Consider the following 26,475-nt stretch of genomic DNA (forward strand, 5'->3'; position numbering starts at 1 on the left):
GCAATAACTTCTGGTGTTCAGTGTCCTTGTTTGCACCGCAACCATGCCCCAGCACAATGATGTGCGAGGTGCAATCGTCCACTGAGTGAGTCTAGAGCGGACTCCAAGAACAAGCCCACAGAACACGAATGACATCACAATGCTAACTTGGCACTGAAGAGAGAGCAGGAACGCGAACAGAACTCTGTATAGGCCTAGCCATAATGGACACACTCCCCACCACATACATTCCCCCGCAACACCCCAGCAGTTTCATGACACCGATCGACCCCTGCTCTCCACGGAGAGAGAGCTAGACAGCCGAGCATCATAAGAAGCCCCAACACAACTGAATCCCTTGAAAAGCTGTCGTATTCCCTTATGCGACAAGAGGTTGCAGACCTACTGTGCTATAGCACTGGCTAGAAGACCAAGGCCCCGACTTAGTCAAACTTTGTCTTCCACCAGAAGCGGACAGCCTCCATCCATATCCTCTCAAACGCTCTCCGCCCATGCAGCTACAAGTAGGAAGATCACTGTGCCATTTTAAACCAGACAACCACCTTATGGCATGAGAGACTGGCAGACAATATGGGCGACAGTGACCCCACTAGAAGTTGGCTGACAGTGTGCCACAAGAGAGGATGCCAGAAACATAAGTCCCTTCAAAGGATGCAAAAACAGTGAGCATCTTTTCTTACAGACAACCAGTACGAACCACCCTTCACATATGTTAAGGAAAGTAACAGTTGTTCACCTTGGGTTAGTCCCTGCAAACCGCAAGCCTGTAGCACTTCCAGCAGCGCCGCTTCATGAACTTCAGACATTTGCGCTGTCATCGCAGTTAGAATAAACGTGCCAAAACCATAGATCGAAATAAACCATTCCAGGCAGTGCGCGACTGTGACTTACTACCTCTGTCAGCGGGTTCCAGCATAAACGACACCTCTGTCAATGGCGACCATCTTGAAATAGGTCTTTAGTAACGATTGACTACGGAAATAGTGTGAGAATGCAAATATCTTTCAGATAGTATTGTTAGCTCAGAAAATATTGCTAAACTGTAACAAGGTACTACAAGAGCAGATAATAAAAGTGATGCATTAAATTGCCTTCAATGGCAAAGATGTATACCTTTTGGCGTGATTTTAGTATTTGTATTTTCTAGTGTTACTTATTTCTCTACCCATTTGTACTTGGAGTGTCCCAATTCGCAAACGCATGAAAAGGTAGCGACCTGGTTATTTACGAAGGCGTGGTTCTATTGGAATAGTATAGAAAGTCAAATGCACTCAATTTAGGAGAGCAGTGCGCCCGAGCCGGCCGGAGTCATGAACGTGCACATCGCCTGTACGGGCGCGTGCACAACGCGTGAGGGGAGGAAAGCAGCGCGCCCGAGCCAGAAACGTGCTGTGCACATCGCCTGTCCGGGTGCATGCACAGCTCCAGTCTCCCTTCCTAACACAAATCGGCAACAATAGATCTCGCCAAGACGAGCAGCGCATCGCTAGGCAAGACCTAAAAAGGAAAGACTCCCTTTACAGAAGGGAGATGGGGCTTACAAGAGAATCATACGAGTAGTGCTGGGGTTCTGGGGGAAAATGAAAGTAAGTGCTCAATTCAAAAGAAGTAGAACCCCAACATAAATCTTCAAAGACCCAGACCCTCAATTACATTTAGTGTCTGGAAAAGTACGATAAGAAGGAGAGGTTGAGTCCCCAAAAATGTGTCATCTGGCAAGCAGCCAGACAGGCTGAGGGAGAAGAGGAAGCTCTACAAGACTGATCAGGACGGGGGGCTAAGGCCGGCCAGTCTCACTTCTGAGTGAGGGGACATCACCCAGGGAGCCTTGAGCACCAGCGCCTGGCTGCCAAGACCAGTGTGCCCTGTGAAGAAGAGGAGTGTTGGAGGGCGAAAGGTCCTATGGGGATTACCTGTGCAATGTGTAAGGATTCGACTGAGCACCCATTGGGCTGTCACCCATGTGCAAGATTGTTTTTACCGACCCTTGTATGTCAGATGAGGCCTGCTGTAGACGGAGATGTGCATTGAGCGGTGTGCAGGTCCTGCTACACCCATATCACCGCACTGACCCCGTATGCCAGAGGGGGCCACTGGTAATCTACCATCTCAAGGACCACCAAAACTTGATTATGGGCTGGAGCGCTGAGGCTGGAAGAACCTGCACCCATATCACCATGCACGTCAACCCCAGATGCCAGGAGGCGCTGCCTGTACCAGTGTTGCCAAAGGATTCAGGTCGTCGCCCAAAGGACAGACTGAAGCTACTCGCAAGGTTGGACACACAGAGCGAGGAAATTGCCCCCGACTCACCACAGACACACAACATTGCATCCTTGCTGCCAGTCGGGATCTGAAGAAATGATTCTCCACGCCCATTTAACAAGAAAATCAGTTACTTACCTGTAACTGTAGTTCTCCAGTATTGGAATCTTTCTTAGATTCACATGCTAAAATCATTCACCATGGTGGAGATGGGAGTCCCCAGTATCTTAAAAAAATTAATGTCCTAAGTAAACATAGAACCGAAGGCTTAATTGCTTAGTAAAATATCCTGGTCCTTATTTGAAAAAAAGACCAAACTTAGAAAACAGCCAATCAGATGACACCACCCTGTAAAACCTTACTGAGAAGCTCCAGTCGCTCAGATTTTCCAAACACTAGTGCGTACAAATAGAAACAGAAATATAGGTGAACCTCTTAAGGGGAGACAGGTGGGTCGCATGTGAATATGAAAGATTCCAATACTGGAGAACTGCAGTTACAGGTAACTTATTTTCTTACTCCAGTATTGGAACTTTCATAGATTCACATGCTTGAATCAGAGTAGAGAGCAGTTATTAGGACATTTTCCTTAAATAAGACATTATGGGCCATATGTAGGTAGCCTAACATTTACCACTTCATAAATACCGAATTTTACCGATTCGGTATTTATGAAGTGGTAAATGAGATGTAGGTAATCCATCAGTAATATTTACCGATTCGGAATGGGTCGGTAATTTAGAATCGGTATTTACCGATTCGGTAATGATGCATACCTTCCCATTGATTCCTATGGGCCAGGAGGCCCATAGGAATCAATGGGAAGCCAGTTACCATTACCGAATCAGTAAACACTGATTCGGTAATGGGGGGAGCACAATCAAGGGTGGCAGGGTCACAGTGACACCCTGTTGCACCCCTGATTCCTGCATGTGTGCACATGTGGCGCACATACATGCCCTAAGGGCATGTATGTCTGCCACATGGCACTGTTAGTCCAGCAAAATATTGCTTTTTGCAATGTATTCGGTATTTAGCACCAACATATATTTGGTGCTAAATACCGAATTATTTTCCCTACACATCACTCAATTGAGTGTCACCTACATATCATTTCAGGATTCGGTATTTACCGAATCGGTAAAATTACCGATTCAGTAATTTTACCGATTCGGTAAATTACCGAATCCTGAAATGTGCCCCCTACATAGCAAAAGCCTAAATACCGGTCGGTAACAGGATAGTTACCGAAAATCGGCCGTTACCGACCGGTATTAGGCTTCCTACATATGGCCCTATGTGAGCAATGCAAAATACTATTCCGTGCACATAAAAATACACACACACACATAGATATATATATTCCACAGAAAGAATCACGCTGTCATCCAGCATGAAATACAAGCCCATCCAGTCGAGAGGTCAGTAAATTAGATTTTATTCAGCAGGCAGCGTGGAAGTAAAAGCATAACGCGTTTCAACACAAAGGTGTCTTAATCATATGCAGCTGTGGGGAACAAGTGACTTGGAGTTTAAATACACTTAGTTGGTAAACAGTGAAGAGGGATTCTAGTATGCAGAGTTCAAAGCGCTGGTCACAGCTAATTTTTCATTTTTTTGCTGCTTTTTGCAGTTAGGGACTGCATAGTACCATTTCAGCATAATACCTTCGTTTTGTACATTTTCATGTTTAAAACAATGTCCCAATTTTAAGGTTTCAGTCCCAATATTACTCATTATCTGACTACTGTGACCAGCATGCACCATAAATACAGCATTGCGTCCTTCTTATTTAAAGTTCATTTTACTTCAAAGGTCATAGCTTGCCCACCTTCGTGCTTCAAAGGAATCCGTTCCATGTTGTGCAGGGGGGCAGCCAATGTTTATTTTTCCTCACTCAAGGCATTGTTCACAAAGTGAAAGTAGAAGGTTCCACTCTTTTCCTAGCTGTCCGCATTTATTCAATTTCCTTGCTCTCGAAGTGCCGGGGAAATCCACAGCAAACCCTGGCTACATACATTGTTCTGAAAGTTTTCAGCCAGCAAGCCTCCCATAGCGATAGTGGCAGAACCTCCTATTACAGCGGTGGCTCCGCAGAAATCCATCCTTCATTTCAGTGACTGCAACCGGAGGGCGTCCTTCACAAAATTCATATACAAGCTTTGACGAATTGTGTTGAAACGCGTTATGCTTTTACTTCCACGCTGCCTGCTGAATAAAATCTAATTTACTGACCTCTCGACTGGATGGGCTTGTATTTCATGCTGGATGACAGCGTGATTCTTTCTGTGGAATATTTGGGCGGTGACGTCGCCAACAAGCCCCGACCCGCTAGGAAGAGGCGTCCAATTCATCAAAGCTTGTATATGAATTTTGTGAAGGACGCCCTCCGGTTGCAGTCACTGAAATGAAGGATGGATTTCTGCGGAGCCACCGCTGTAATAGGAGGTTCTGCCACTATCGCTATGGGAGGCTTGCTGGCTGAAAACTTTCAGAACAATGTATGTAGCCAGGGTTTGCTGTGGATTTCCCCGGCACTTCGAGAGCAAGGAAATTGAATAAATGCGGACAGCTAGGAAAAGAGTGGAACCTTCTACTTTCACTTTGTGAACAATGCCTTGAGCGAGGAAAAATAAACATTGGCTGCCCCCCTGCACAACATGGAACGGATTCCTTTGAAGCACGAAGGTGGGCAAGCTATGACCTTTGAAGTAAAATGAACTTTAAATAAGAAGGACGCAATGCTGTATTTATGGTGCATGCTGGTCACAGTAGTCAGATAATGAGTAATATTGGGACTGAAACCTTAAAATTGGGACATTGTTTTAAACATGAAAATGTACAAAACGAAGGTATTATGCTGAAATGGTACTATGCAGTCCCTAACTGCAAAAAGCAGCAAAAAAATGAAAAATTAGCTGTGACCAGCGCTTTGAACTCTGCATACTAGAATCCCTCTTCACTGTTTACCAACTAAGTGTATTTAAACTCCAAGTCACTTGTTCCCCACAGCTGCATATGATTAAGACACCTTTGTGTTGAAACGCGTTATGCTTTTACTTCCACGCTGCCTGCTGAATAAAATCGAATTTACTGACCTCTCGACTGGATGGGCTTGTATTTCATGCTGGATGACAGCGTGATTCTTTCTGTGGAATATTTGGGCGGTGACGTCGCCAACAAGCCCCGACCCGCTAGGAAGAGGCGTCCAATTCGTCAAAGCTTGTATATGAATAGATATATATATATATATATATACATACACACATATATACATACACATATATACATACGCACGCATACATACACACACATATATATACACATACATCTAAATACATATATACATACATATAGATACATACATATACATACATCTATCTATCTATCTATCTTCTATACAGAATTATCATAAAAATGTGCACAATAAAAATGGATGGTGGGAAAAAAGATGGCTCATCTTTATTCAAAGATGTCCGAAAAAAGCTTGTCCTACTGCCGCATACTGACGCATCTTGCATGACCGAGTCCAAGCAGTAGTGCTCAGAGAACGTGTGCGGCGTTTTCCAGGTTGCTGCTCTGCAGATATCTGGTAGGGACGCGCCTGCAAACAGCTCCATAGACCTAGACATGGCTCCGGTGGAGTGAGCACAGACCTTTGACGCCAAAGGTTGGCCCGTTTGTTGATGACAAAACAATTGAACTTGATATCCACTTCGAGATGCTTTGCTTTGTGAGAGGGAAGCCCTTTCTAGGTGCATTATAGGCTACGAACAGCTGGTTGGATTGACAAAAGGATTTGATTCTGTCCAAATAGGATTTTAGGCACAGTTTGACAGCCAAGGAGTGCAAAGCACGTTCGGCTGATGTTTGAGTATTCGAAAAAAATGATTTTAGATCAGTTCGTTTAGGTGAACGTCCAAAGGAACCGTAGAGATAAACCTAGGGTTCATGTGTAGACTAACTATTGTGTTTAAATTGTAGGAATGGGTCCTGGGTAGTGAAATCAATGAGTTATCCAACCCCTTGATGAAGTGCGATCCTGTAGAAGAGCTACCTTCCAGGACAGGGACTTAGTATCCGCTACATGGATATTGGTTTGAATGGATGCTTCATTAATTGTGCAAGCACTGTGTTGAGCTGCCATGTAGGAGGGGCTTACACTGGCAGGAAAGTCTGAATAATTCTTTGAGGAATTGTTTCACCAGTCTGTTGGATCATAAAGATGGAACATTGGATGGTCTCCGGAATAGGAAAATGGCCGCTAGGGGAACCTTTATTGAAGAGTGAGCCAAGCACCGTTGACTATAACGGAGCCTGACCTGTGGACGAGGACGTCGAGGAGGAGATTGCCTCAGATGATAGAGTGGCGGTGGTGACTGGACACAGTCGACACCACCGAAACAGTACCTGAAGAGTATCTCCTCGCCGTCAGTGATGTTGCGAACAAGCTCTGTCAGAGGAGGAGTAGAAGGTTCTGAAGCTGGTTTTTGAAGGGATTTTTTGGCAGATACTGGCTTTTTGTCCTGCTGCAGTTGGGAAGGCAGCTTAGAAGGAGCACTATGTTTATGGGAGCTCCCCGATTTTTTTAGGTGCCTTTTTTGGTGATTGCTGAGAAGACTGACCTGCAGGTTCATCTCAGGTTTTAGTTTTAGGCCTTTTAGAGGAGTATCTTGAAGAGGCATCACTCAACTCAGAGACAAGAGTATCTCCGATTTTAAGCCTCTGCAGCCACAAAAGTAGCCAACCTTCATGGTCTCAACATTTTTATTGAAAAAGTGTGACATACCTTAAAAAGCCTTGGATTTGTGGTCTGGATAAAGACGATAAAGACTGTCTTTGTGAGGGTTGATGTGCAATCTCTACTTCTTACAGGCGACACAGGGTTTGAAGAGGCCTTTTTTTTTAGGTATGTCTGACATGGTGGGCGTCAGTTTATTTCACCAAAACACAGATGCACAAGTTACTTACCTTCGGTAACGATATATCTGTAAGAAACAGTTATAGACTCCTTACCTTAGAATTACCCCCAGGCGTCCGACTGCATCCGGAAAGTTTTTTTGTCAGCAGTAGCTCTGCGCTTCGGAAGGTGGCGTCGGTCGGCTCTGCGTCCTTAATCGGCATCGTGGTCGCCAGGATGACGTTGCAGCAGCTAGACACCGCCCTCGCGTGCAGACGTCTGTTCTGTACACGACTTACCGTGCCAGAAACGCAGAGCCATGCAAGACACTGACCATTGGTGCACAAAACCAGGGCCCTGAATGGATGTCCTTAACCCTAGAAATCAGTTCGCAGAACGGGGAGGATGGGTGGGGCAGTAAGGAATCTATAACTAATGTTTCTTACAGAGATATCGTGACTGAAGTTAAGTAACTTGTGCAGCTGAAAGAAGCACGTTATAGATTCCTTACCTTAGAATAGATACCCCAGCAATACCAACCCCAGTGGTGGGTCTGCGAACCAAGATCATACCAGAAAGTCCTGGAGAACAGAACGGCCAAAGAAGTCGTCCCTCTGGACTTGGCTGTCCAGGCAGTAATGTTTGGTGAACGTGTGCAACGATGCCCACGTGGCCACCTGACAGATGTCATTCAGAGGCACTCCTCTTCCCAAGGTAGTGAGCGCGTAGTCCGACTGGAGGCTCCTTTTTATCTAGAGAACAACAAGCCTTAATACACAAAACGACCCATCGAGAAATGGTGCGTTTGTGTACGGCCCGACCCTTCTTTGCACCCACATAAACAAAAAGTTGATCATCCACCCCGGAACTGCTTTGTGCGATCCAGATAGGAGCGCACGCGTTTTGGGTCCAGACGGTGGAGCCTTTCCTCTTACTGTGAATGATGCGGAAAGAAGGTGGGCAAAGTAATGGTCTGCCCGATGTGGAAGGCAGGGACCACCTTAGGAAGAAAGGATGGATGGGTCCGGAGAACCACCATGTCCGGATGAACAGACAAGAAAGGAGGTTTTGAGCCGGGAGTTCACTCACCCTTCTAGCAGAAGTGATGGCTACCAGGAAAGCAGTCTTAGGAGACAAGAGACGTAAAGGACAGTTATGAAGCGGCTCAAAGGGAGCGCACATCAAATAAGTCAGCACAAGATTCAAGTCCCACTGAGGCATAACAAAAAGGATTGGAAGAAAAAGATGTATTAAGCCTCTTCAACAGCCAGTCCCCGAGATAGGGGAAGACTGAAATCCCTGATCTGCGCAGATGAGCTGTGACCACCGCCATCACTTTCGTGAACACCCGAGGGGCGCTGGTAAGGCCAAAGGGGAGCACGGCTAACTGAAAGTGCTTGTGGCCTACTGTGAACCGCAGGTAACGCTGGTGGGCCGGCAGGACGGGTATGTGAAAATAAGCGTCCTGCAAGTCCAACACTACCATCCAGTCTTGCGGGTCGAGGGTAGACAAGATCTGAGCAAGCATCACCATCTTGAAATTCTCCTGCCGGAGGAAGTGATTGACGTCCTTGAGGTCCAAGATAGGACGCAGGCCCTTGTCCTTCTTGAGAACCAGAAAGTAGTGGGAGTAACAACCATGACCTACTCCTGGGACAGGAGCGCGCTCGATGGCTCCCTTGGCCATCTGGAGAAGGGCCAGATGATCCTCCGACATGCGATGGTATCGCGGTGGCATGGCTGGAGGGGTAATCTCGAAGGGGAGGGATTAGCTCCTTCGGACTTTTTGCAAAACCCACCTGTCTGAAGTGATGGTTCGCCAGTGGGGGAGGTGGCGGCGAATCCTGCTGCCCACTGGCGTTTGATGGGCCTGAAAGATCGGACTAGGAGTGTTAGGAGGCTGCTGCAGTGGACTGGCCCGTCCGCTGGCCCCCGGAACCTCACCGGTTGTTTACAAGTCCCCGGCCGCACGGAGGCTGGATAACTTGCTGCGGCCTGTGGCCCTGGGTGAGACGTAGCAGGGCACACCTTCCGAAACCACAAAAGGGGCAAAAAGCAGACTGCGCCGGACGAGAGGAGAGGCCCAAGGACTTGGCCATAGCCCAGGAGTCATTGAAGCGCTCTAGGGCGTGGTCTGCTTTGTCTCCAAAAAGGCGATGGCCATCAAAGGGCATGTTCATCAAGGTGTTCTGGACATCCCCTGAAAAGACAGTGGACCTCATCCAGGCGTAGCGGCAAAGTGCTACAGATGTTGAAATGGTCCTGCCCTGAGTCGGCAGTGTGCAGCCCACAACGGATGCTGCATCTCTCCCGGCAGCAACAGCCTAGGAGAGCACTGCCTGGGCCTCCTCCGGACACTGAGGCAGCATTTTCGCCACCGTATCCCAGACTAAGGGCCCAAGAGACATGCGGTGTTTACAGACCGCAGTCCTAAGCTGGTGGAAGAGAAAGATTTCTTGCCAAGATGGTCCACCTTCTTGGATTCCCTTTCCGGCGTGAATGGTGCCGGAGGAAGCAGCGCCGGTGGTGTAACTAGGTCAACAGGCGCCGATCTGGATCCAGGCCCGGAACCAAGGGGGGCCTGCGGCGCCGGCAGTGAAGACCTAGGCCCCCCAACCGAGTTCACAGGGCCCAAAGGCACGCCGGCAGGGTCGGTTCCCCCTAAAGATGCCATGCATCACCTTGTAGAACGTACGAAGCTGGGCGGGATTCACTCCGGGTCCCGGAAAGGGAGGGAAGCTCGGAGTCGACCCTTCGGGTTCCACACACGGAGCCTCGGGAGTGGACCCACCCGTGTGCCTCGTAGGATCGGCCAACCGACGAGAAGAAGTCGAAGAGCTACGATGCTTCTTCGACTTCTTATGCTTCAACTTACCCGACCCAGAGTGTGAAGACTTCGATGATTTTGAACCAGAGTGACGATGGCTCCACGACCGGGACCTCAAACGGCACAAAGCAGACTTTTGGCGTTCAAGCAGCTTTCGGGACCGCTCCCACAAAGCCTTCGGCTTCAACAACTGACAGTAGGAACATGACTTGGGGTCGTGGTCGAGCTCCAGGCAAAAGAGGCACACGCAGTGCTGATCTGTCATAGATATCAGCCGGTTACAGGAACTGCAGGCCTTGAAACCGGGCATACCTCGTGCACCTGTTTGCAGTCGAAAACTCTAAACAAGAAGTCGAGAAAAACTTGTGAGAAAGTGCCATCTTTCTTGCATTTTTTATGCCCCCACTTTTTGCTAAATTGCTGAATGTACTTTGAGTGTGCCCTAGGCTCCTGCCAATCAGGTGCCCAGGGCCTATGTACCTTCCCTAAAAGCTGTCCTGAAATATGAACCCAAATAGCAAACCCTGGCCACATGTCAGCCCCTGGTAAATGGTACACTAGGTACCCAAGGCCTTGTGACCAGGGAAGGCACCCCAAGGGCATCAGCACTTGTTGAGCCACCCTTAGAGGCCCTGTACCCTGACACACACACACACACACACACACTGCCCTTGCAAGCTGAGTGTCTGGGTACAGAACAAAACAGAGTCGACATGGCACACATCCCTGTGTGCCATGCCCACCACACACTGCCCTGGCATACATCAGCCACCCCTCTAGCTGGGTGCCTTATGCCAGTGGTGTGGGTACAGGTGCATGAGCCCTGTGCCCCTACAGTACATAGGTCCATTCCTGGGCCCTGTAAGTGCAGTGCTGCCATTTAAGAGTATATGGTGCTGGGAGATCGTCAACACGAACTCCACAGCACCATGATGGCTCCACTGAAGGCTGAGAAGTTTGGTATCAAACTTCTCAGCACATTAAACCCGCACTGATGCCAGTGCAGGATTTAATGTACAATGCACGACAGAGGGCATCTTAGAGATGCCCCCTGAACCTAACCTACAATCCACATCTTGTCTGAGGGGCTTCCTAGGCTGCCACACAACAGACATGTTACTGGACCCCTGGGTAGAGAGCCATCCGCTCTCCTGGGTCTGCAACAATGCACATCCTGGGTGAAGAGCTAGGTCTCCTCCCCCAGGATGGGCAGGGGAAGCTTCAAAGGCAAGCCGCCTTTGTGAGCTTCTCCAGGCCACTTGCTGTACTCAGCAACTGGCCCCAACCGGTTCTAAAACCCCACTATGGCGGAAAGACTGGCCGGAAACCCCAAGGAAGGACAGGGTGTGTGCCAGCCTCTGCCAACCCCACCCCTCAAGTGGGGGGGAGGCGAGGTGAAGCACATCTCCGGGCTCTCGCCTTCTTGAAGATGGGGAGCCCTGCCCAATCAGGACTAGGCCACTGCCCCCCTTCCACAGGAGAGTGGCAGGATAGGGGGGTGTACCCACCCCAGGGCAGGGACCCAGTGGTCCCTGCCCTTTACCTACCTGCAACGCCCCTAAATTTAGTATTTAGGGGCACCCTGAACCTTCCTTCCTTAGATCCAGATTCGGAAACAGCAAAGAAGATCGAGAAGCAAGACGACCTGCCGTGCAGCTGCTAACAAGAGAAAGACACCAACTGCTTTGGCCCCAGCCCTACCGGCCTGTCGACCCTTGAACCTGCCCCTGCTAAATCCCGGCATCTCCCGTGGCCAGCAACCTCTCAAACCCCGGAGGACTGTCTACCTTGTGACTGAGCAACTGGAACACCCACGAGCAGTGGTACTGCTCAAAGCAAGTAACTGACCCCTGGCATCAGCCAGGAACCCTGCACACTGCACCCGCCAAGCCTGGCCTGTGCTGGAGTGGACAAAAACCACAAGGACGTCCCCCCGGCGACTGTGACCCTAAATCCGGCACCCAAGGACCCACCTCGACGCTCCCGACGCCTGCAGCCTCAGAACCAGGGACCCCCGAACCGCGATCAACAGAGGGAAAGATTTCCCAACATCAAAAGGCACCCCTGCACCCAGCGGCCCCCTGTGCCCAACTCCTGGGTACCTACCTATCCTCCAACTACCTAACTTACCTCTCGAAGTGGTGGTCGCACCTGAAGAATCTTCGTCCCAGAGCTTGCAGTCTTTGTTCGTTCTTGAGCTTTTCCATTGCAATCCATTGAGCGCCCGACGGCTCAAAATCACCCAGCCGCCCGAGTGGCCCTGGCAGTGCAACTTCTACTCCTATCTGCTTCCCTATTTGCCCTGAGCAAGTGACCAGGAGCCCAGCTCCCACAGCTGTGTGGCCTGCTAGTCAGCAGCCTCCAACCAAGGGCCCCCTGCCTCCCATAGGATAACATTGGGCCTAACTCACTCTGCACCCGGCTGCCCCTGTGCCGCTGAGGGTGTAACAACTATACTTACCTGACCCTGGGAGACCCCTGAGTCTGTGCCCAGAACCTTAACTCTGCCAGTCGAGTACTTACCCAAAAGCCGATAACTCACTTTTCTTCCATAGGGTAACATTGACTGGTTTCTCTTGAAATTTCTTCTAAGTGTGGAGTTTCTAAACTTTAAAATATTCACCTAAAATCAACTGAGTGACGAAAACGGAAATACTCACCTGCTATTAGGAGAGATCCCAGTGCTGGATCTTGGTGCCTAGCACTGACCCTGAAAAGTACTTGCAACCGTACTTACCACTAATAATTTTCTTCCATAGGAAACCATTGACTGTTTTTCTGTGAAATTTCTTGTCGATTTTTGCAAACTACAAATATTCTTTAAAAATCGTACCAACTGTGAAAACGTAATTACTTACCTGTTTTAGATAGATGCCCCAGTACTGAGCCTAGGAGCCCAGCAATGGATTACAAAAGTAACAAGAACATACTTTACCCGTAACTTGAATTTTCTTCCATAGGAAACCATTGACTTTTTCTGTGAAAATTTCTTCCAAGTGTCGATTTTAAAAACATAAATATTCGTTAAAAATCGCCTGTACAACTTAAACGCAGTTTCTCAACTGCTTACAGGTGTCCCACTAGTGCTGGATCCAGGATCCAACACTGACCTAGAAAAAGTAACCATAACCCCACTTACCTGCTAAGTGAATTTTGTCCCATAGGATAACATTGGTAATTTGCTCAGAAAAAGTTTCCAAGTGTCAACTTTTAAAAAAGCAAAATATTGTTTAAAAGTCACAACAGTAACTAAAACGTATTTACTCACTTGTTTCCAAGAACTGTCCCAGGACTGAATCTAGGATCCAGTCCTGGAGTTAGAAAAGTAATCCTGAAAGTAACCAACTGCATACAACTTAAAATTCCCATTGAGCTCAATGCATTATTGTGTTGCCTATTGCAACAAACTAACTATTATATTCCAAGTCAATTGCCTTTGCAAAGTATTTAACTAAAGCCTCTCATTCTGACAAAGTATATTTTGATACCTATTGTTGGTTCTAAAATAAAACAACCATTTATTTGTATATACAAACCATTGGCCTAGAGTTCAGTTCTCTTGTGTGTGAGACCATTTGCTGACAGTGTGTACAACAAATGCTTTACACTATCCTCTGATACTGCCTTACTGCTCGACCAAGTTACCACTTTAGAGAGTAAGGTTATATCTAACTTTAGCCTCTGTCAAACCTCTGGGGACCGTGGACTCTGTACACACTGTACCTATTTGGGAACAGTATATACAGAGCCACTTTCCTACACACATCTCGGACGTTCCTGGGGGGCAAAAGCTCAATTGGCGCCGGGGGCGAACCCGCCGGCGAGTCCGGAGATCCCACAAGAAGCGGTGGCCCAGAGGACGCCCCAGTAATGGGAGAGGAGCCAAGGGAGGCCTGCAGAGCCGCGGCATATAACTCCATCTGGGCCAGAGTCGCCCCCACACCCGGAAAGGGCGGATAAAGGGGAGGTCGAAGACCTCGGCGACAAACGCCTCGACTTACCAAGTGGCGAACGACGGCCCCGGACCCCAGAGGGCGAACGACAGTGGAACCGGACAGTAGAGAGACCTGCCGTTGATGAAGAGGCCAGGGGCGGGACTACTCCGACCGGGACAGCCGTGCCGAGAGAAGCTTCATACGGCGCTTCCGCCGAGACTTCGGCTTCAGGTGTTGGCAGGCTTCGCAGTCCGTGGAGTCATGGTGCCCGCCCAGACACCACATACAAATAAGATGCGAGTCCGTCGCGGACATCTGCCGCGAACAGTAATTACAAGTTTTAAAGCTGAAGGCATCGCACACAGTTCCTGACGCGAAGCATCAACTAGGAGGCCTGAAAACAGGCCAGAAGAACTGCTCACTCCGGATCGGACGCGCCGGGAGGGACTTATATAACCTCGCTGACGTCACATACGTGGACTACGTCAGGGCGGGGTCGTGTGGTTCCGTCCCCTGTCGCACAGAGGTGCTGCTGCAAAAAAATTCCGGATCCAGTCGGACGCCTGGGGATATTCTAAGTAAAGGAATCTGCGGCTAGATGTCTATCAGATTGTTGATGTACTTTGAGTGTGTCCTGGGCTCCTGCCAAACAGGTACCCAGGGCCTATGTTCTTTCCCTAAACTGCATTAAAAACAAAACCCAATTGGCACTCTTTGGCCACAGGTCCGTCCCTTGTAAATGGTACCACAGGTAAAAAGGGCACTGTGTCCAGGGAAGACCTCTAAGGGCTGCAGCTCTGATTGTGCCACCCTTAGAGGCCCTGCGTGTTTTGGTGCAGAAAAAAGCGAAGTCGACATGGCACACATCCCTGTGTGCCATGCCTACAACCCACTGCCCTGGCATAGGTCAGCCACCCCTCTAGCTGGGTGCACTATACCAGTGGTGAGGGTACAGTTGCATGAGCCCTTTACCCCTACAGTGTGTAAACCAATTCTTAGACAGTGTAATTGTAGTACTGCCTTTAAGAATATATGGTGATGGGAGTTTGTCATTACGAACTCCACAGCATCAATGGCTTTACTAAAAACTGGAAAGTTTGGTATGAAACTTCTCAGCACATTAAACTCACACTGATGCCAGTGTGGGATTAAATGAAAAATGCACTCAGAAGGCATCTTAGAGATGCCCCTTTAAAAACGACCAAACACTAGTGTCCAGGTTGAGTGGATCAGACGGCAGAAAGAAAATCTAACAATGGAGTCGATGCCTATGTGCATTATCACCAAGAGGAGTCACTCGAACTAGTGACTCGAAAGACTAAAAAAACAACTTCCCACATCTGGTTCAGACCCTAGATGGCCGGAGTATACAAAGCATGTGTATCTACAGCTACACATGCCTCAAACGTAAAGCCGCTTAGTATTCACCTGGCATGGAGGATGCACGACAGATTGAAGCTGGATGAAGTGAATGATTATGTGTAAAAGGGGGTAGGTGAAGGCACAGAGACTTCATGCGGTTTAGTCAACGCTGAAAAAAATTGACAGGTTTAAGACAATAGAGTTGGGGACTGGCAAGAAGCATCGGGAAAGAAGCAGGAGGGTGTCGAACATGAATTTGAAGTATGGTCCCGGCAGTGAGAAAAGAAGGATAGTAGGCGGTAAGGCTGTTTTATGGTAGTCATGCTAAGGGACAGGTAAATGAGGACAAAGGGAATTTGCAGGCAAAGATAAAAGTTTGGTGTGTCGATGTAACAGGGGATTTGTTTGGCAAAGAGTAATAAATGCAGTCCAATCAATTCAATACCAGAATGAAGATCAGTATCCACTATATCAACAAGGTGTAAAGGCAATCAAATTGCTGCAACTTTTCTTCTATTAGGTTTTCCAATAAAGTCTTACCCGACACTTCAAAAAGAAGTCCTTGTAGCCACCCTTTAGGACATAGAGCTCAGGGTAACTCAGTGCTGGATAGTCATTTTTTTCTCTGTCTTTTTCCCGTACAAATCGACACCTGGGGGAGATTAGAACTAAAAGGTTAGTCTGCGCACTTGCGCAATGCATTACAAATGCTCAGATCAGGTTAACATCCTGAAACAGAGCTAAAGCAGAAATGTTAAATAGCAGGATACAAAATTACACTATTACTCACTATATATTTAATGAATGGGTCAGAATGTGGATTTAAAAAAAAGTACAAACCTTGCTTGTGAATCTATTACAATTAATTTAATAAATCCCACACTAGAATGTGGGGTAGAAATTGAGATGTGCCAGCAATAACAGATTTGGGGTCTACTCAATGACAGTATATTTGCAATGGATGGGAGTCTTGGTGAAGTAAAAATCGTACAGTGTAAAACGCTTTAAGATACTTACCTTTATAACAACTTCTCTTCTGGAGACTAACTGTAGATGCCTCACCTTGAGAATTTCCTCAGGCGCCAGACTGGATCTGGAAGATTTTCATAGCAACTCCCCTGCACACCGGTAGGCATAGCCCTGCAGCTCTGCATCGGTTATGTACTGCCCTGGAGGTGAAGTCAGGGCAGCTATATTTGTAAAATTGGCACAAATTGAGGTCAGTTCCTTTCTAACCTTTGTCAAAGGAGTTGGCCCTGGAACCCATAATATTCAGAATATACCAATGTGCAGCTCTCTAATTTTGGGAACTTCTTAATTGGCTGTAGATCATTGCACAGCAAAGTGAAAAAAAAGGGTCGGCGAGGAATCTACAGTTAAGCGTCTGAGAAAATGGGGGGCTGTTGCAGTATCCCCCATTTTTTGCCTGGCTTTTGATGCAACTTTGACTTTAGAGTACTGTAGGAAAGTAGTATCTGCTTTCATGGCCACTCCTACTTTTTTCTGGTGTCATTATGTTTTACTGACTAGTCTGATTGGGATCCTGCTAACCCAGTCTCAATGCTTCTCCCATGAGGCACAGGGTCGGACTGATTTGCATATGGCCATGTCTGAACTGGGGTGGCAGAGTGGGCTAAAGAACGGTGATGGATCAAACCCGGATCTGTTGACTGGGTGTAAGTGTTTGATTGGTTCTGATGCTCCGTCCATCACCACCCCCTTTTGTACCGCTTTGTTCGCCATAAGTTGGCAGGGTATGCTCAGACGTGAGTCCCTTGCTCACTTTGCCACAGGATTCAAGCAAGCCTGGCTGAAGACGGCTGAAATGCCAGAAACCGGTCCTAGGAAGCTTGTCTCCGGTCCAGGGAAGGCATGGCTTGGCAGTTCGGGCTGGACTGTCCCCATGAGGCACAGGGTCAGACTGATTTGCATATGGCCATGTCTGAACTGGGGTGGCAGAGTGGGCTAAAGAACGGTGATGGATCAAACCCGGATCTGTTGACTGGGTGCGAGTGTTTGATTGGTTCTGATGCTCCGTCCATCACCACCCCCTTTTGTACCGCTATCCCCTAAATTGGACATGGTGAGTACTTGGGTACACTGCAGCTTGGCTACTGGTGTACACTTATCAGTCCCTAGTATATGGAACTAAGATACCAAGGTCATGGGTACACCAGGGGTCTCCCATGGGCTGAAGCATGTATTATGCCTGAAGCATGTATTATGCCTCCCATGAGAGACCACTAATTATGACTACAGGCATGCCATTGCAGCCTGTGTAAGCTGGTGCTAGAACTACTTACAACAGCTAAGTTTCCTTATATCTGAGGACACTGCAAATAAAACCTTTAAGTCACCCCTAAGGCAGGTCTTTCAATCCTGAAGGCAAGGTGCTCGGTTCTGAGTGTGAAGGTGCCCCTGCAAGAGGGAGGCACCCCTACAGCCTTCGGTGTCTATTCTCCTGGGTTGTAGTGCACCAACCATTAAAATACATGGAGTGGCAAAGCATCATTACGCAATGGCTCTCTAAACTGGCTGTAACACTGGTCATGTTTGGTATCAAACATGTTGGAATCATATCCCCACACCATAAACTGTGGGAGGTATGATTCCAAGCACTGTAAAGCTCCTTTGGGATGCCCTCAGGGCTCCGAGTACCAGTCTTCTAAACCCAGACAGCAAACTATGCCTGCTGACGACCAGAGAGACTATTCTGCCCTCCTGCTCCTGAGCCAAGCTTGAGTAGGGGAAGGCAGGACAATAGGTATCCTGTCACAGGGAGGTGTGACCACCTCCGAGACACTGTTTAGTGTATTGGGACAGGTTGGTGGGCGCTTGCCAGCACCACTAAAACTGCTTGAAGGGCACATTTGGTATCCTCCTTGCATACTCCTGTTCGAACCAGTTCAGGGAGCCGTTGGCTCCCACTCTGACCCGAAACTGGACAAAGGCCATGGGATTATCCTCCCCACTGTCCAGTCCCTCCTCTGGGAGGGACCCCCGAATCGTTCCAACCCTTTCAATAGGCTACTTAAAGGTTTACGTGTGTGTGGGTCCCTAGTTTCTTCATGGGACAAGATTCAGATCAAACACAACTTCAACTGTCTGAGCACTCTGGACATCGCTTTGGGAACCGAGACTGCAACTGGGAAGACTCCAGCTGCTCCTGGTCTTGTTGCTTTGCACATATGTGCCACAAGGCCTGTAGACATCCAAGACACCAGAAGGAATCTCCTTTGGAGTGAAGGAGTCACTTCCCTGCATCTGCAGGCACTTTAACAATGCTAACTGGTCTTCTGTTCCTGAGCTCCTACGGACTCAAAGGTTCAGCAACACATGTGGTGGTTCTACAACTCCCTCAAGGCATGCACCGTCTTCCTAGCCAGTTGAAAGTCCGTATCCCTCGTCGGAACCGCTGGATCAGTAACCTTGTGCACAGCGTCGACTTGCTGTTGCCAAGGCTTGTTGACTCCTCCAGCGATCTTCGGGTTCCAAGAAGCTCCAGCTTCAAGCATTTCCTGCAGCTAAAATCTTCATCTGCACTGCATCCTTTGCACCATGGGCCTTCATCCTTTGGCAAGCAGTTTGATGTCCTCTTGCGACTCCTGTGCCTCTGGCCTGTGAGTCCTCTTGATGGTCTTTGGCTTCAGTGGGCTCCCCTGCTTGCTTGGGCCTGCTCAGACTTACCTGCTATTGGTGAGTCTTACCTGCTAGTGGTGAGTCACTTGGACCTCGCTGGTTCCGACAATGCACGTTTTGACGACTACGTTGTTTGCTGCTGCCAAGACTTTTCGGTGCCGCTGCCGGACACTGACCCCTTGGCTCTCGACATCAGACGTGGGACAGCTCGTGAACAGCTCCTGGTCTTCCTCTGCATCACCTGGTCCATACAGCTACACTTGAAATCTCCGACATCGGTGGGCATTCGTCTCCCATGGCTGCTGGTCACTTCTGAGTGGCATTGACTGTCCCATCTGCTTGCAGGTACCTTTCATCTTGAATCCACCTTTGGTTGCCACCGGACACTTTCGCCTTCTCTGCCAGCTGCATCTTTCCTGAAGCCCTCCATTGTGGGTGGGGTGACTCTCCAACCTTCCATCTGCCACTGGGTTTCTTCAGGGTCCACTGGGAATGGTCCTTCTTAAAATTGCAACTGCGACTTACCAACAGACATACTCCGTATGGGGTTGTGTTCCAACACTACACATGGCCTCCATGGGTTTCCTAGATACTCACCTTGTGTGGTTCCTGGGGTCCCCGACTCTTCTACGTCTTCTGGGTCCAGTCTTGACTCAAGTCGTGATTCGCATTCCACTATTTTAGTATATGGTTCAGTCTACCACTGGAGACCTCTGTGTATTCTGTACTATTTACCCATTCTATTGACAAAGTATTGTGTGTATTTTTATTATATCTCCGGGTAGGAAATACTACATTGTGTTTGCAAGTGTCAAAAATTCATACATAATTTGTGGCTTTGTCTGTCGGGGCGGGGGTGTGTGCAAATTTATTTATTATCGGCCCACTGGGCAATTATAAGAGATGTAGTGGGGAGTGGCCCCTTGGGCAAGGGTCACTCCCCTTTGGGGGCTATGATTTTGGCTGTCTGCAGATTGCCATTTTTAGGTCGAGCATTCGAGACCTCTTGTATATACTTTAGTATATACTTGTATGTTTATATGGTTTGTGGGCTCTGGAGATCAGCCCTAGGACTTGTCGGCTTCCGCTTAGGGACTTTTTTTCCCTGTTCAACTGACTATTTAACTGCAGATAGAAAACGACCAGCAGAGGTCAGTATAATACCAGCATGGTTTTCTGCTGATGGACTTTCACATTTGTTTTTTTTCTGGCAACTGCCTCTATTAACTTTGATAGAAAACGACCAGCAGAGGTCCGTAAAATACCAGAGTCACTTCAGCATTCTCTAGATTTCAGTCCATAGAAACGGTCTTCCACGAGCACCCATAGACAATCTTTTGTTTAAATCTTGTATTTTCATTGATATGACCACCGAAGGTCCAGATTTTATATTATAAACAGAGCTTTGGACTATACCATTTCCCGCTGAAAGGCAATATTTCTCCCCATGTGTTCCAATACTTGGCGTGTCACACAGTTTGGTACTTACTTTCCCTCCATGTCAAAGAACAGCAGATGTTTCAGGGCGCAGGCTAATGTACTGCATAGTTAAATACATATAAGGTCCCAAAGGCGAGACCGATTGCACTGCAAATGCTTGTTTAATGTAGGGCCCACTAGGCCACCAGGGAGTTATTTGTGGAGAGTGACCCCTTGGGCAAGGGTCACTCTCCTACGGGGTCAATATTTGTGGCTGTGTCTGCCCCCCAGGGGGCCTGATCGCCATAAAAAAAAAAAAATTGGGCCCACTAGACCACCAGGGATTTTTTTGTGGAGCGTGGCCCCTTGTACAAGGGTTGCTCCCATTTGGTGAGCATTAATTTGGGAGTTTGTCACCCTGAGGGGCAGATCGGCTGATTTGTTTTTTTGTAGGGCTACTAGGCCATCCGTGTTTTTTTTTTATGTTGGGGAGCGGCCCCTTGGACAAGGGTCGCTCCCCTTTATGGGAGGATGATTGTGGTCATTTCTGCCCTCTTTGGGTGGCAGAATAGCAGTATGTTTTTAGGTCCATCTGCCCTCAAGTGGGGCAGAAGCCACTAGACACCAGTTTTTTTTTTTTTTTAATTTTTGTGTTTGGGAGTGGCCTCAAGGGCAAGGGTTGCTCCCCTTTTATGGGGGTGAATATTTAATTTATGCTCTTAGGCCCACCTACCCCTTAGCTTGGCTGGTGGAGTGTGTGTGGACTGGTACATTATTTGCATATGTGATTGTAATGTTTATTTTTACTTTTTTTCTAGTGTAAAGCTTTTGATTCCGGTTTGCGATTGACAGTGATGTTCTGCAGATTTGCGTAGTTGCATTTTTTTTGTAAGAAAAACATTTTTGTTGTATTTACTCCAAATGAGTATTTTTGTCATGTATGAATACATTTTTTTGTAAGTGGTGTTATAATGGCAGCTTATTTAGTTATTGTTTTGTGCATGGAATTCTTTGCGATGTGTTTTGCATTGTCTGTGTAATTTTTTTCCTCTTTCTTTTTTAGTGGGATATTGTTGATCCATACTGTGTCTGTGCAGAGTAGGTGGTGAGTATATAGGTATTTCTGATAAAGGTGCATTTTGTTTATTACTTATTTTACAAAGTGTGTTTGTTGTTGACTTGTTTTAAAAGTTACTTTTATTAGTAAGCAGTATGGCTAGCTGTAGAATTACTGCTCAGCAGGTGGTTGGTATGCTTCTTGAATCTTCCTCTGAGCAGGATTAGGAGACCGACAGTGCGTCTGAGGGAGAGGAGGGAGGGAGGGAAGGAAAGATCCAGGCAGTGAGTTTTCTCTCCACATGGAATCATCGGATGATGAAGGTACTCAGTGCAGATGAAGCTACTCAGTGCGGACGAAGTGCCTGTTTTAGAGGAGGATACTGTTGTGCCGATGGTGCAAGAGGCATCTGGATTGCAGCCTGAGGCTGCTAGGCTTCCTACTGGAAGTGCTGGACTCTGGGTTGATCCAAACATGGTGCAGCCGGTGTTGCCTGCCTTTAGTGGTGATGCAGGGTGTAGAGTGGATTGTGAAAATTTTTTGCCTATACAGTTTTTTCAGTTTATGGACGATGTATTTTTGGGTGAGATTGTTAAGCAGACTAATTTGTATACAGAACAGTTTTTGAGGGACAACAGTGACAAACTTAGGCCCCACTCTAGAGCTACCCGGTGGACTCCCACAAATTTGGAAGAGATGACGTTTTTGCGTCTGACTTTATTGATGGGTTTGATAAGGAAGCCGTCCATGGCTTCATATTGGTCTATCAGTCCCTTGATGGCAACGGCCATATTTCCTGCAGTTATGACAATTGCTACGTATGCTGCATTAATTCTTTGGCGTTGCCACGTATTCACCGTGACTGTGACAGTCTTTTTAAGATTCGGCCTGTTCTTGATCCCTTTGTAGATCGATTTTCAGAGATCTATACTCCAGGGAAAGAAATATCTATTGATGAGTCTTTGGTCTTGTTCAAGGGCCGTTTGGTTTTTAGGCAGTACATCTCTAGCTAGAGGGCACGCTATGGAATTAAGCTGTATATGTTGTCTGATAGTAGGACAGGATATGTTTTTAATTTCTGTGTGTACACTGGTAGGGATTCCACTATTGACCCCCCTGGTTGTCCGTCCACTTTTGGAGTTTCAGAGAAAATTGTGTGGGATCTTGCTAGAGGACTGTTTAACAGAGGCCACCAGAGGCCAACATGTGTACCTTGATAACTTCTACACTGCTGTGCAATTGTTTAAGAAATTGTTCAAAGTGGACTCCCACAAATTTGGAAGAGATGATGTTTTTGGGTCTGACTTTGATGGGTTTGATAAGGAAGCCGTCCATGGCTTCATATTGGTCCACCAGTCCCTTGATGGCACAATCCGCTCTAACCGTAAAGGTTATCCAAACGAGCTTGTTTGCAGAAAACTTCAGAGGGGACAGTGCAGTTCCTTGCGTAGTGATGAACTACTAGCTGTGAAATTTGTGGACAGGAGGGATGTGTACATCCTGACTACCATCCATGATGAGAGTACTTCACCTGTGGCTGTTTGGGGTCAGATTTCTGAAGTGCGCAAACCTGTGTGCATTTTAGACTACAATAAGCACATGGGTGGTGTTGATAGAGTAGATCAGAGGTTGGAACCTTACACTGCTATTCTTAAGGCTTACGTGTGGTATAAGAAGTTGGCCATCCATCTCTTTAATTTAGCAACTTTCAATGCTTTTGTTGTGTTTCAAGGGGTGTTCTCCTGAATCAAAGTTGACTTTTGTTCAGTTTCAGCAATCTGTGATGGGCAGTCTTGTTGTTGTGGAACAGGCAAGTGTTCCTAGAGCTGGAGTGGTGGAGGATGTGGCTCGATTGAAAGATCGCCACTTTCCAGATTACATTCCTCCCACATCCTCAAAACACTTTCGCACTAGGAGATGTAGAGTCTGTTGGCGAAGAGGTACGCGGACAGAGACTCGTATGTACTGCCCGAGTGTCCTAACCCTGGGCTGTGTGTCCCTGCTTGATTTAGAGCATACCACACGCAAAATAATTTTTGGGAGCATCCATGAGTGGTAAAGTGAACTGCCTGGTCTGTTATCTTTTAAAAAATAGAATCTATTTGCAATTTGTTTGTGTTTTTATTTTTGTCAAAAAAAAATCCTAAATGTGATGGCAGTGTGCGTAGGCTGGCGCTCGGCTGCCAGTGTGCCTGGACTGGCGCTCGGCTGCCAGTGTGCCTGGACTGGCGCTCGGCTGCCAGTGTGCCTGGACAGGCGCTCGGCTGCCAGTGTGCCTGGACTGGCGCTCGGCTGCCAGTGTGCCTGGACTGGCGCTCGGCTGCCAGTGTGCCTGGACTGGCGCTCGGCTGCCAGTGTGCGAGTAGTGACTCGATACTGGTCACTACACACACTGCTAGCTGAGTGCCACTCCACGCAATCCATCAGCTTGTGTGGTTGCTGTGTCAGGAATGTGGGCATGTGAAAGCGATGGTACCTTGAATGGGGCTGTCTGCTGGTGAGTGTTGTAATGTGTTGGGCCCTCGGCTGGCGGTGTGAATGGTTTTGTATGTGTCACACGTATGAAAGGTGTATGAATGGCCTGTAAAGAGGTTGGTGCCTTGTCGTGGCTTTACAGCTCACGAGCTGCGAGTCAATGGTTCAGTTTCTTGCCCTTTCAATTATTAACAGTGCATTTCATTTTTGTGAAATCACTTGCTAATACAATTGTATATACTGAACCATCACTCACCCTTGTGCTAAATCCAACCAGTGTGTGTGCGCTTGAGGATTAGATGGCTGTGCAGTAATATTTGTCTTACTGAAGCAGGGTGTACCTTGTCCCTTTTTCGGTCTCGCCTGACCCAGCACATGCGCAGGTCTGACGAGACTTTTTGTGAGGGCTCAAAAAAGTGCTACCACTGTAGCCTAGAGCTACAGTGCATGTGTGCGGGCGCGTACGCCTCACTTTCGCGGCCCCACGGCCGCTTTGATGTTTGATTGCGATCACTTTCGCGGCCGCTTTGATGTTCTCCGTGAGCCACTTTTTTCCCCTGTTTATTACTTCTATGTAGTACTAGTGGCACACGTGCGCCACCATTACTACAGAGCAGTAATAAACAGAAACGAGCATTGGCATAGCCAATAGGTCTCGCTTTTGGGAACTTATAAGTATTTAGTTATGCAACTGTTGCATGGCTAAAGACTTAAAAGGTCCCAAAAGCGAGACCTATTGGCTATGCCAATGCTTGTTGTGAATGTTGTAATGTGTTTTTGTGCCTGGTGGTGTGAATGGTCTTGTGTGTATCACGTATGAAAGGTGTGTGAATGGCCTGTAAAGCGGTTGGTGCCTTGCCGTGGCTTTACAGCTCACGAGCTGTGAGTCAATGGTTCGTTTTTTTGTCCATTTAATTATTGACAGTGCATTTAATTTTTGTGAAATCTCTTGTTGATAAAATTTTACATACTGAACTATCACTCGCCCTCATGCCAAATCCAACCAGTATATGTGTGTGTTTGAGGAATAGATGGCTGTGCAGGAATCTTTGTTTAGTCTCTCTGCCAAGGTGTACATTCCATCTAAGAATAACCTACCAACTCTAGATATTGTCGTAAACCCATGGGAATTCATGGTGATGTCTCTCTTGGGAATTCCAACAAGTTATTTTATCCACAATGTCCTGCAAACCTCAAAATGTCTGTCACATTTTCCTTGCAATATTGTGCCGAAATTCTCACGCTGTAGAAATAAAAAACTAATTATGTCAAAACGATCTGGTTTTGCAAGGGGGGGGGGGGGGGGGGGGGGTCACCTGTGGTTTTGCCCCGTGCTCGGCGGCCATCTAGGGAAACCTACCAAACCCACACATTTTTGAAACGTAGACACCGGGGGCTTCCAGGGAGTACTGGCTTGCGTAGATCCCCAGTTTCCTTACCCAGAATTCCCTGCAAACCTCAATTTTTTGCTTAAAAATCACTTTTTTCACACATTTGTGTGTGGGAAAAGGTGGCATCACCGGGCTCGCACAAATATCCTACTACCCAGCATTCCCCCAGGTCGCCCGATAAAAATGGTGCCTCACTTGTGTGGGATGCCGAAGTACCCGCGACAGGCATGGGCCCAAAACGTAGTGAGGTGACATCAACTTTGACTATCTCAAAACCACCTGGTGTTGCAAGGAAGGGGGGGGGGGGGGGGGGGGGGGGGGGGGGGGGGATGTCACCTTGGTTTTTGGCCCGTGCTCAGCGGCCATCTAGGGAAACCTACCAAACCCACACATTTCTGAAAACAAGACACCTGGGGGCTTCCAGGGAGGTATGACTTGCGTGCATCCTCGGTTTCCTTACCCAGAATCCCCTGCAAACCTCAATTTTGGCTGAACAAATCATTTTTCACACATTTGTGTGTGGGAAAGCGTGGCATCACCGGGCTCTCACAAATTTCCTACCACCCAGCGTTGCCCCAGGTCTCCCGGTAAAAATGGTGCCTCACTTGTGTGGGAGGCCCAAGTACCCGTGACAGGCAAGGGCCCCAAATTTTTTTTGATAGGCAATTTTGATGTCGCCTCACTGCGACTGTCTTCGACTTAGATCTTTTACGTCCTCTTCTTTCTATGCCATAAAAAGCTTGGCCTCCCGTTCTTTAAGAGCTTTTGGGTTCATCTTTTTACAACTGGAACAGTCTTCCGTGATCCGACGACAAACACCATAAGCAATCTTTTTTTAACTTTATTTCCAGATTTCTTAAGTGCAGAGGAAGCAATATGCGTATTTGTTCACTTGTGTATTTGTCATACATAGTCACGATAAATCAAAACCCGCTATAAAAGTACAATCATGGTCTGATTCGCCAGGTAGGTAAACACGAACAGCGTACCATTTTAAAAACAGGAGCGACCCTCACAAACATCCTCCCGATAGCTAAAAAAAAAAAAAAACAATAGTATCATACATTTAATTGCAGTGATTGATATCTGGATAAATTGTATCCATTTGTCATTCAATAAAGCAATGCGCAATGCAAGGATAGGTTACTCCACTCCCTCTGGAACTATGCCCTGTTCTAGCTGGGAGCCGTGTGTCTGGTGTAGGT

General features: G+C 47.5%; 1 protein-coding gene across 4 annotated transcripts in view; it reads right to left on the minus strand.

Annotated features, from left to right (window-relative positions):
* The window catches only part of CDC25A (cell division cycle 25A), a 255,238-nt gene that overhangs the window by 12,482 nt on the left and 216,281 nt on the right, over positions 1-26,475 (minus strand). For all 4 annotated transcript variants that reach the window (XM_085628703.1, XM_085628701.1, XM_085628704.1 and 1 more), the window contains exon 16: positions 15,830-15,941. In XM_085628703.1, coding sequence (XP_085484829.1) covers positions 15,830-15,941 — 112 coding nt within the window. The remainder of the gene's footprint in view (positions 1-15,829; positions 15,942-26,475) is intronic.

This window comes from Triturus cristatus, chromosome 10 (assembly GCF_964204655.1).
Source record: "Triturus cristatus chromosome 10, aTriCri1.1, whole genome shotgun sequence".
NCBI classification, from domain to species: Eukaryota; Metazoa; Chordata; class Amphibia; order Caudata; family Salamandridae; genus Triturus; species Triturus cristatus.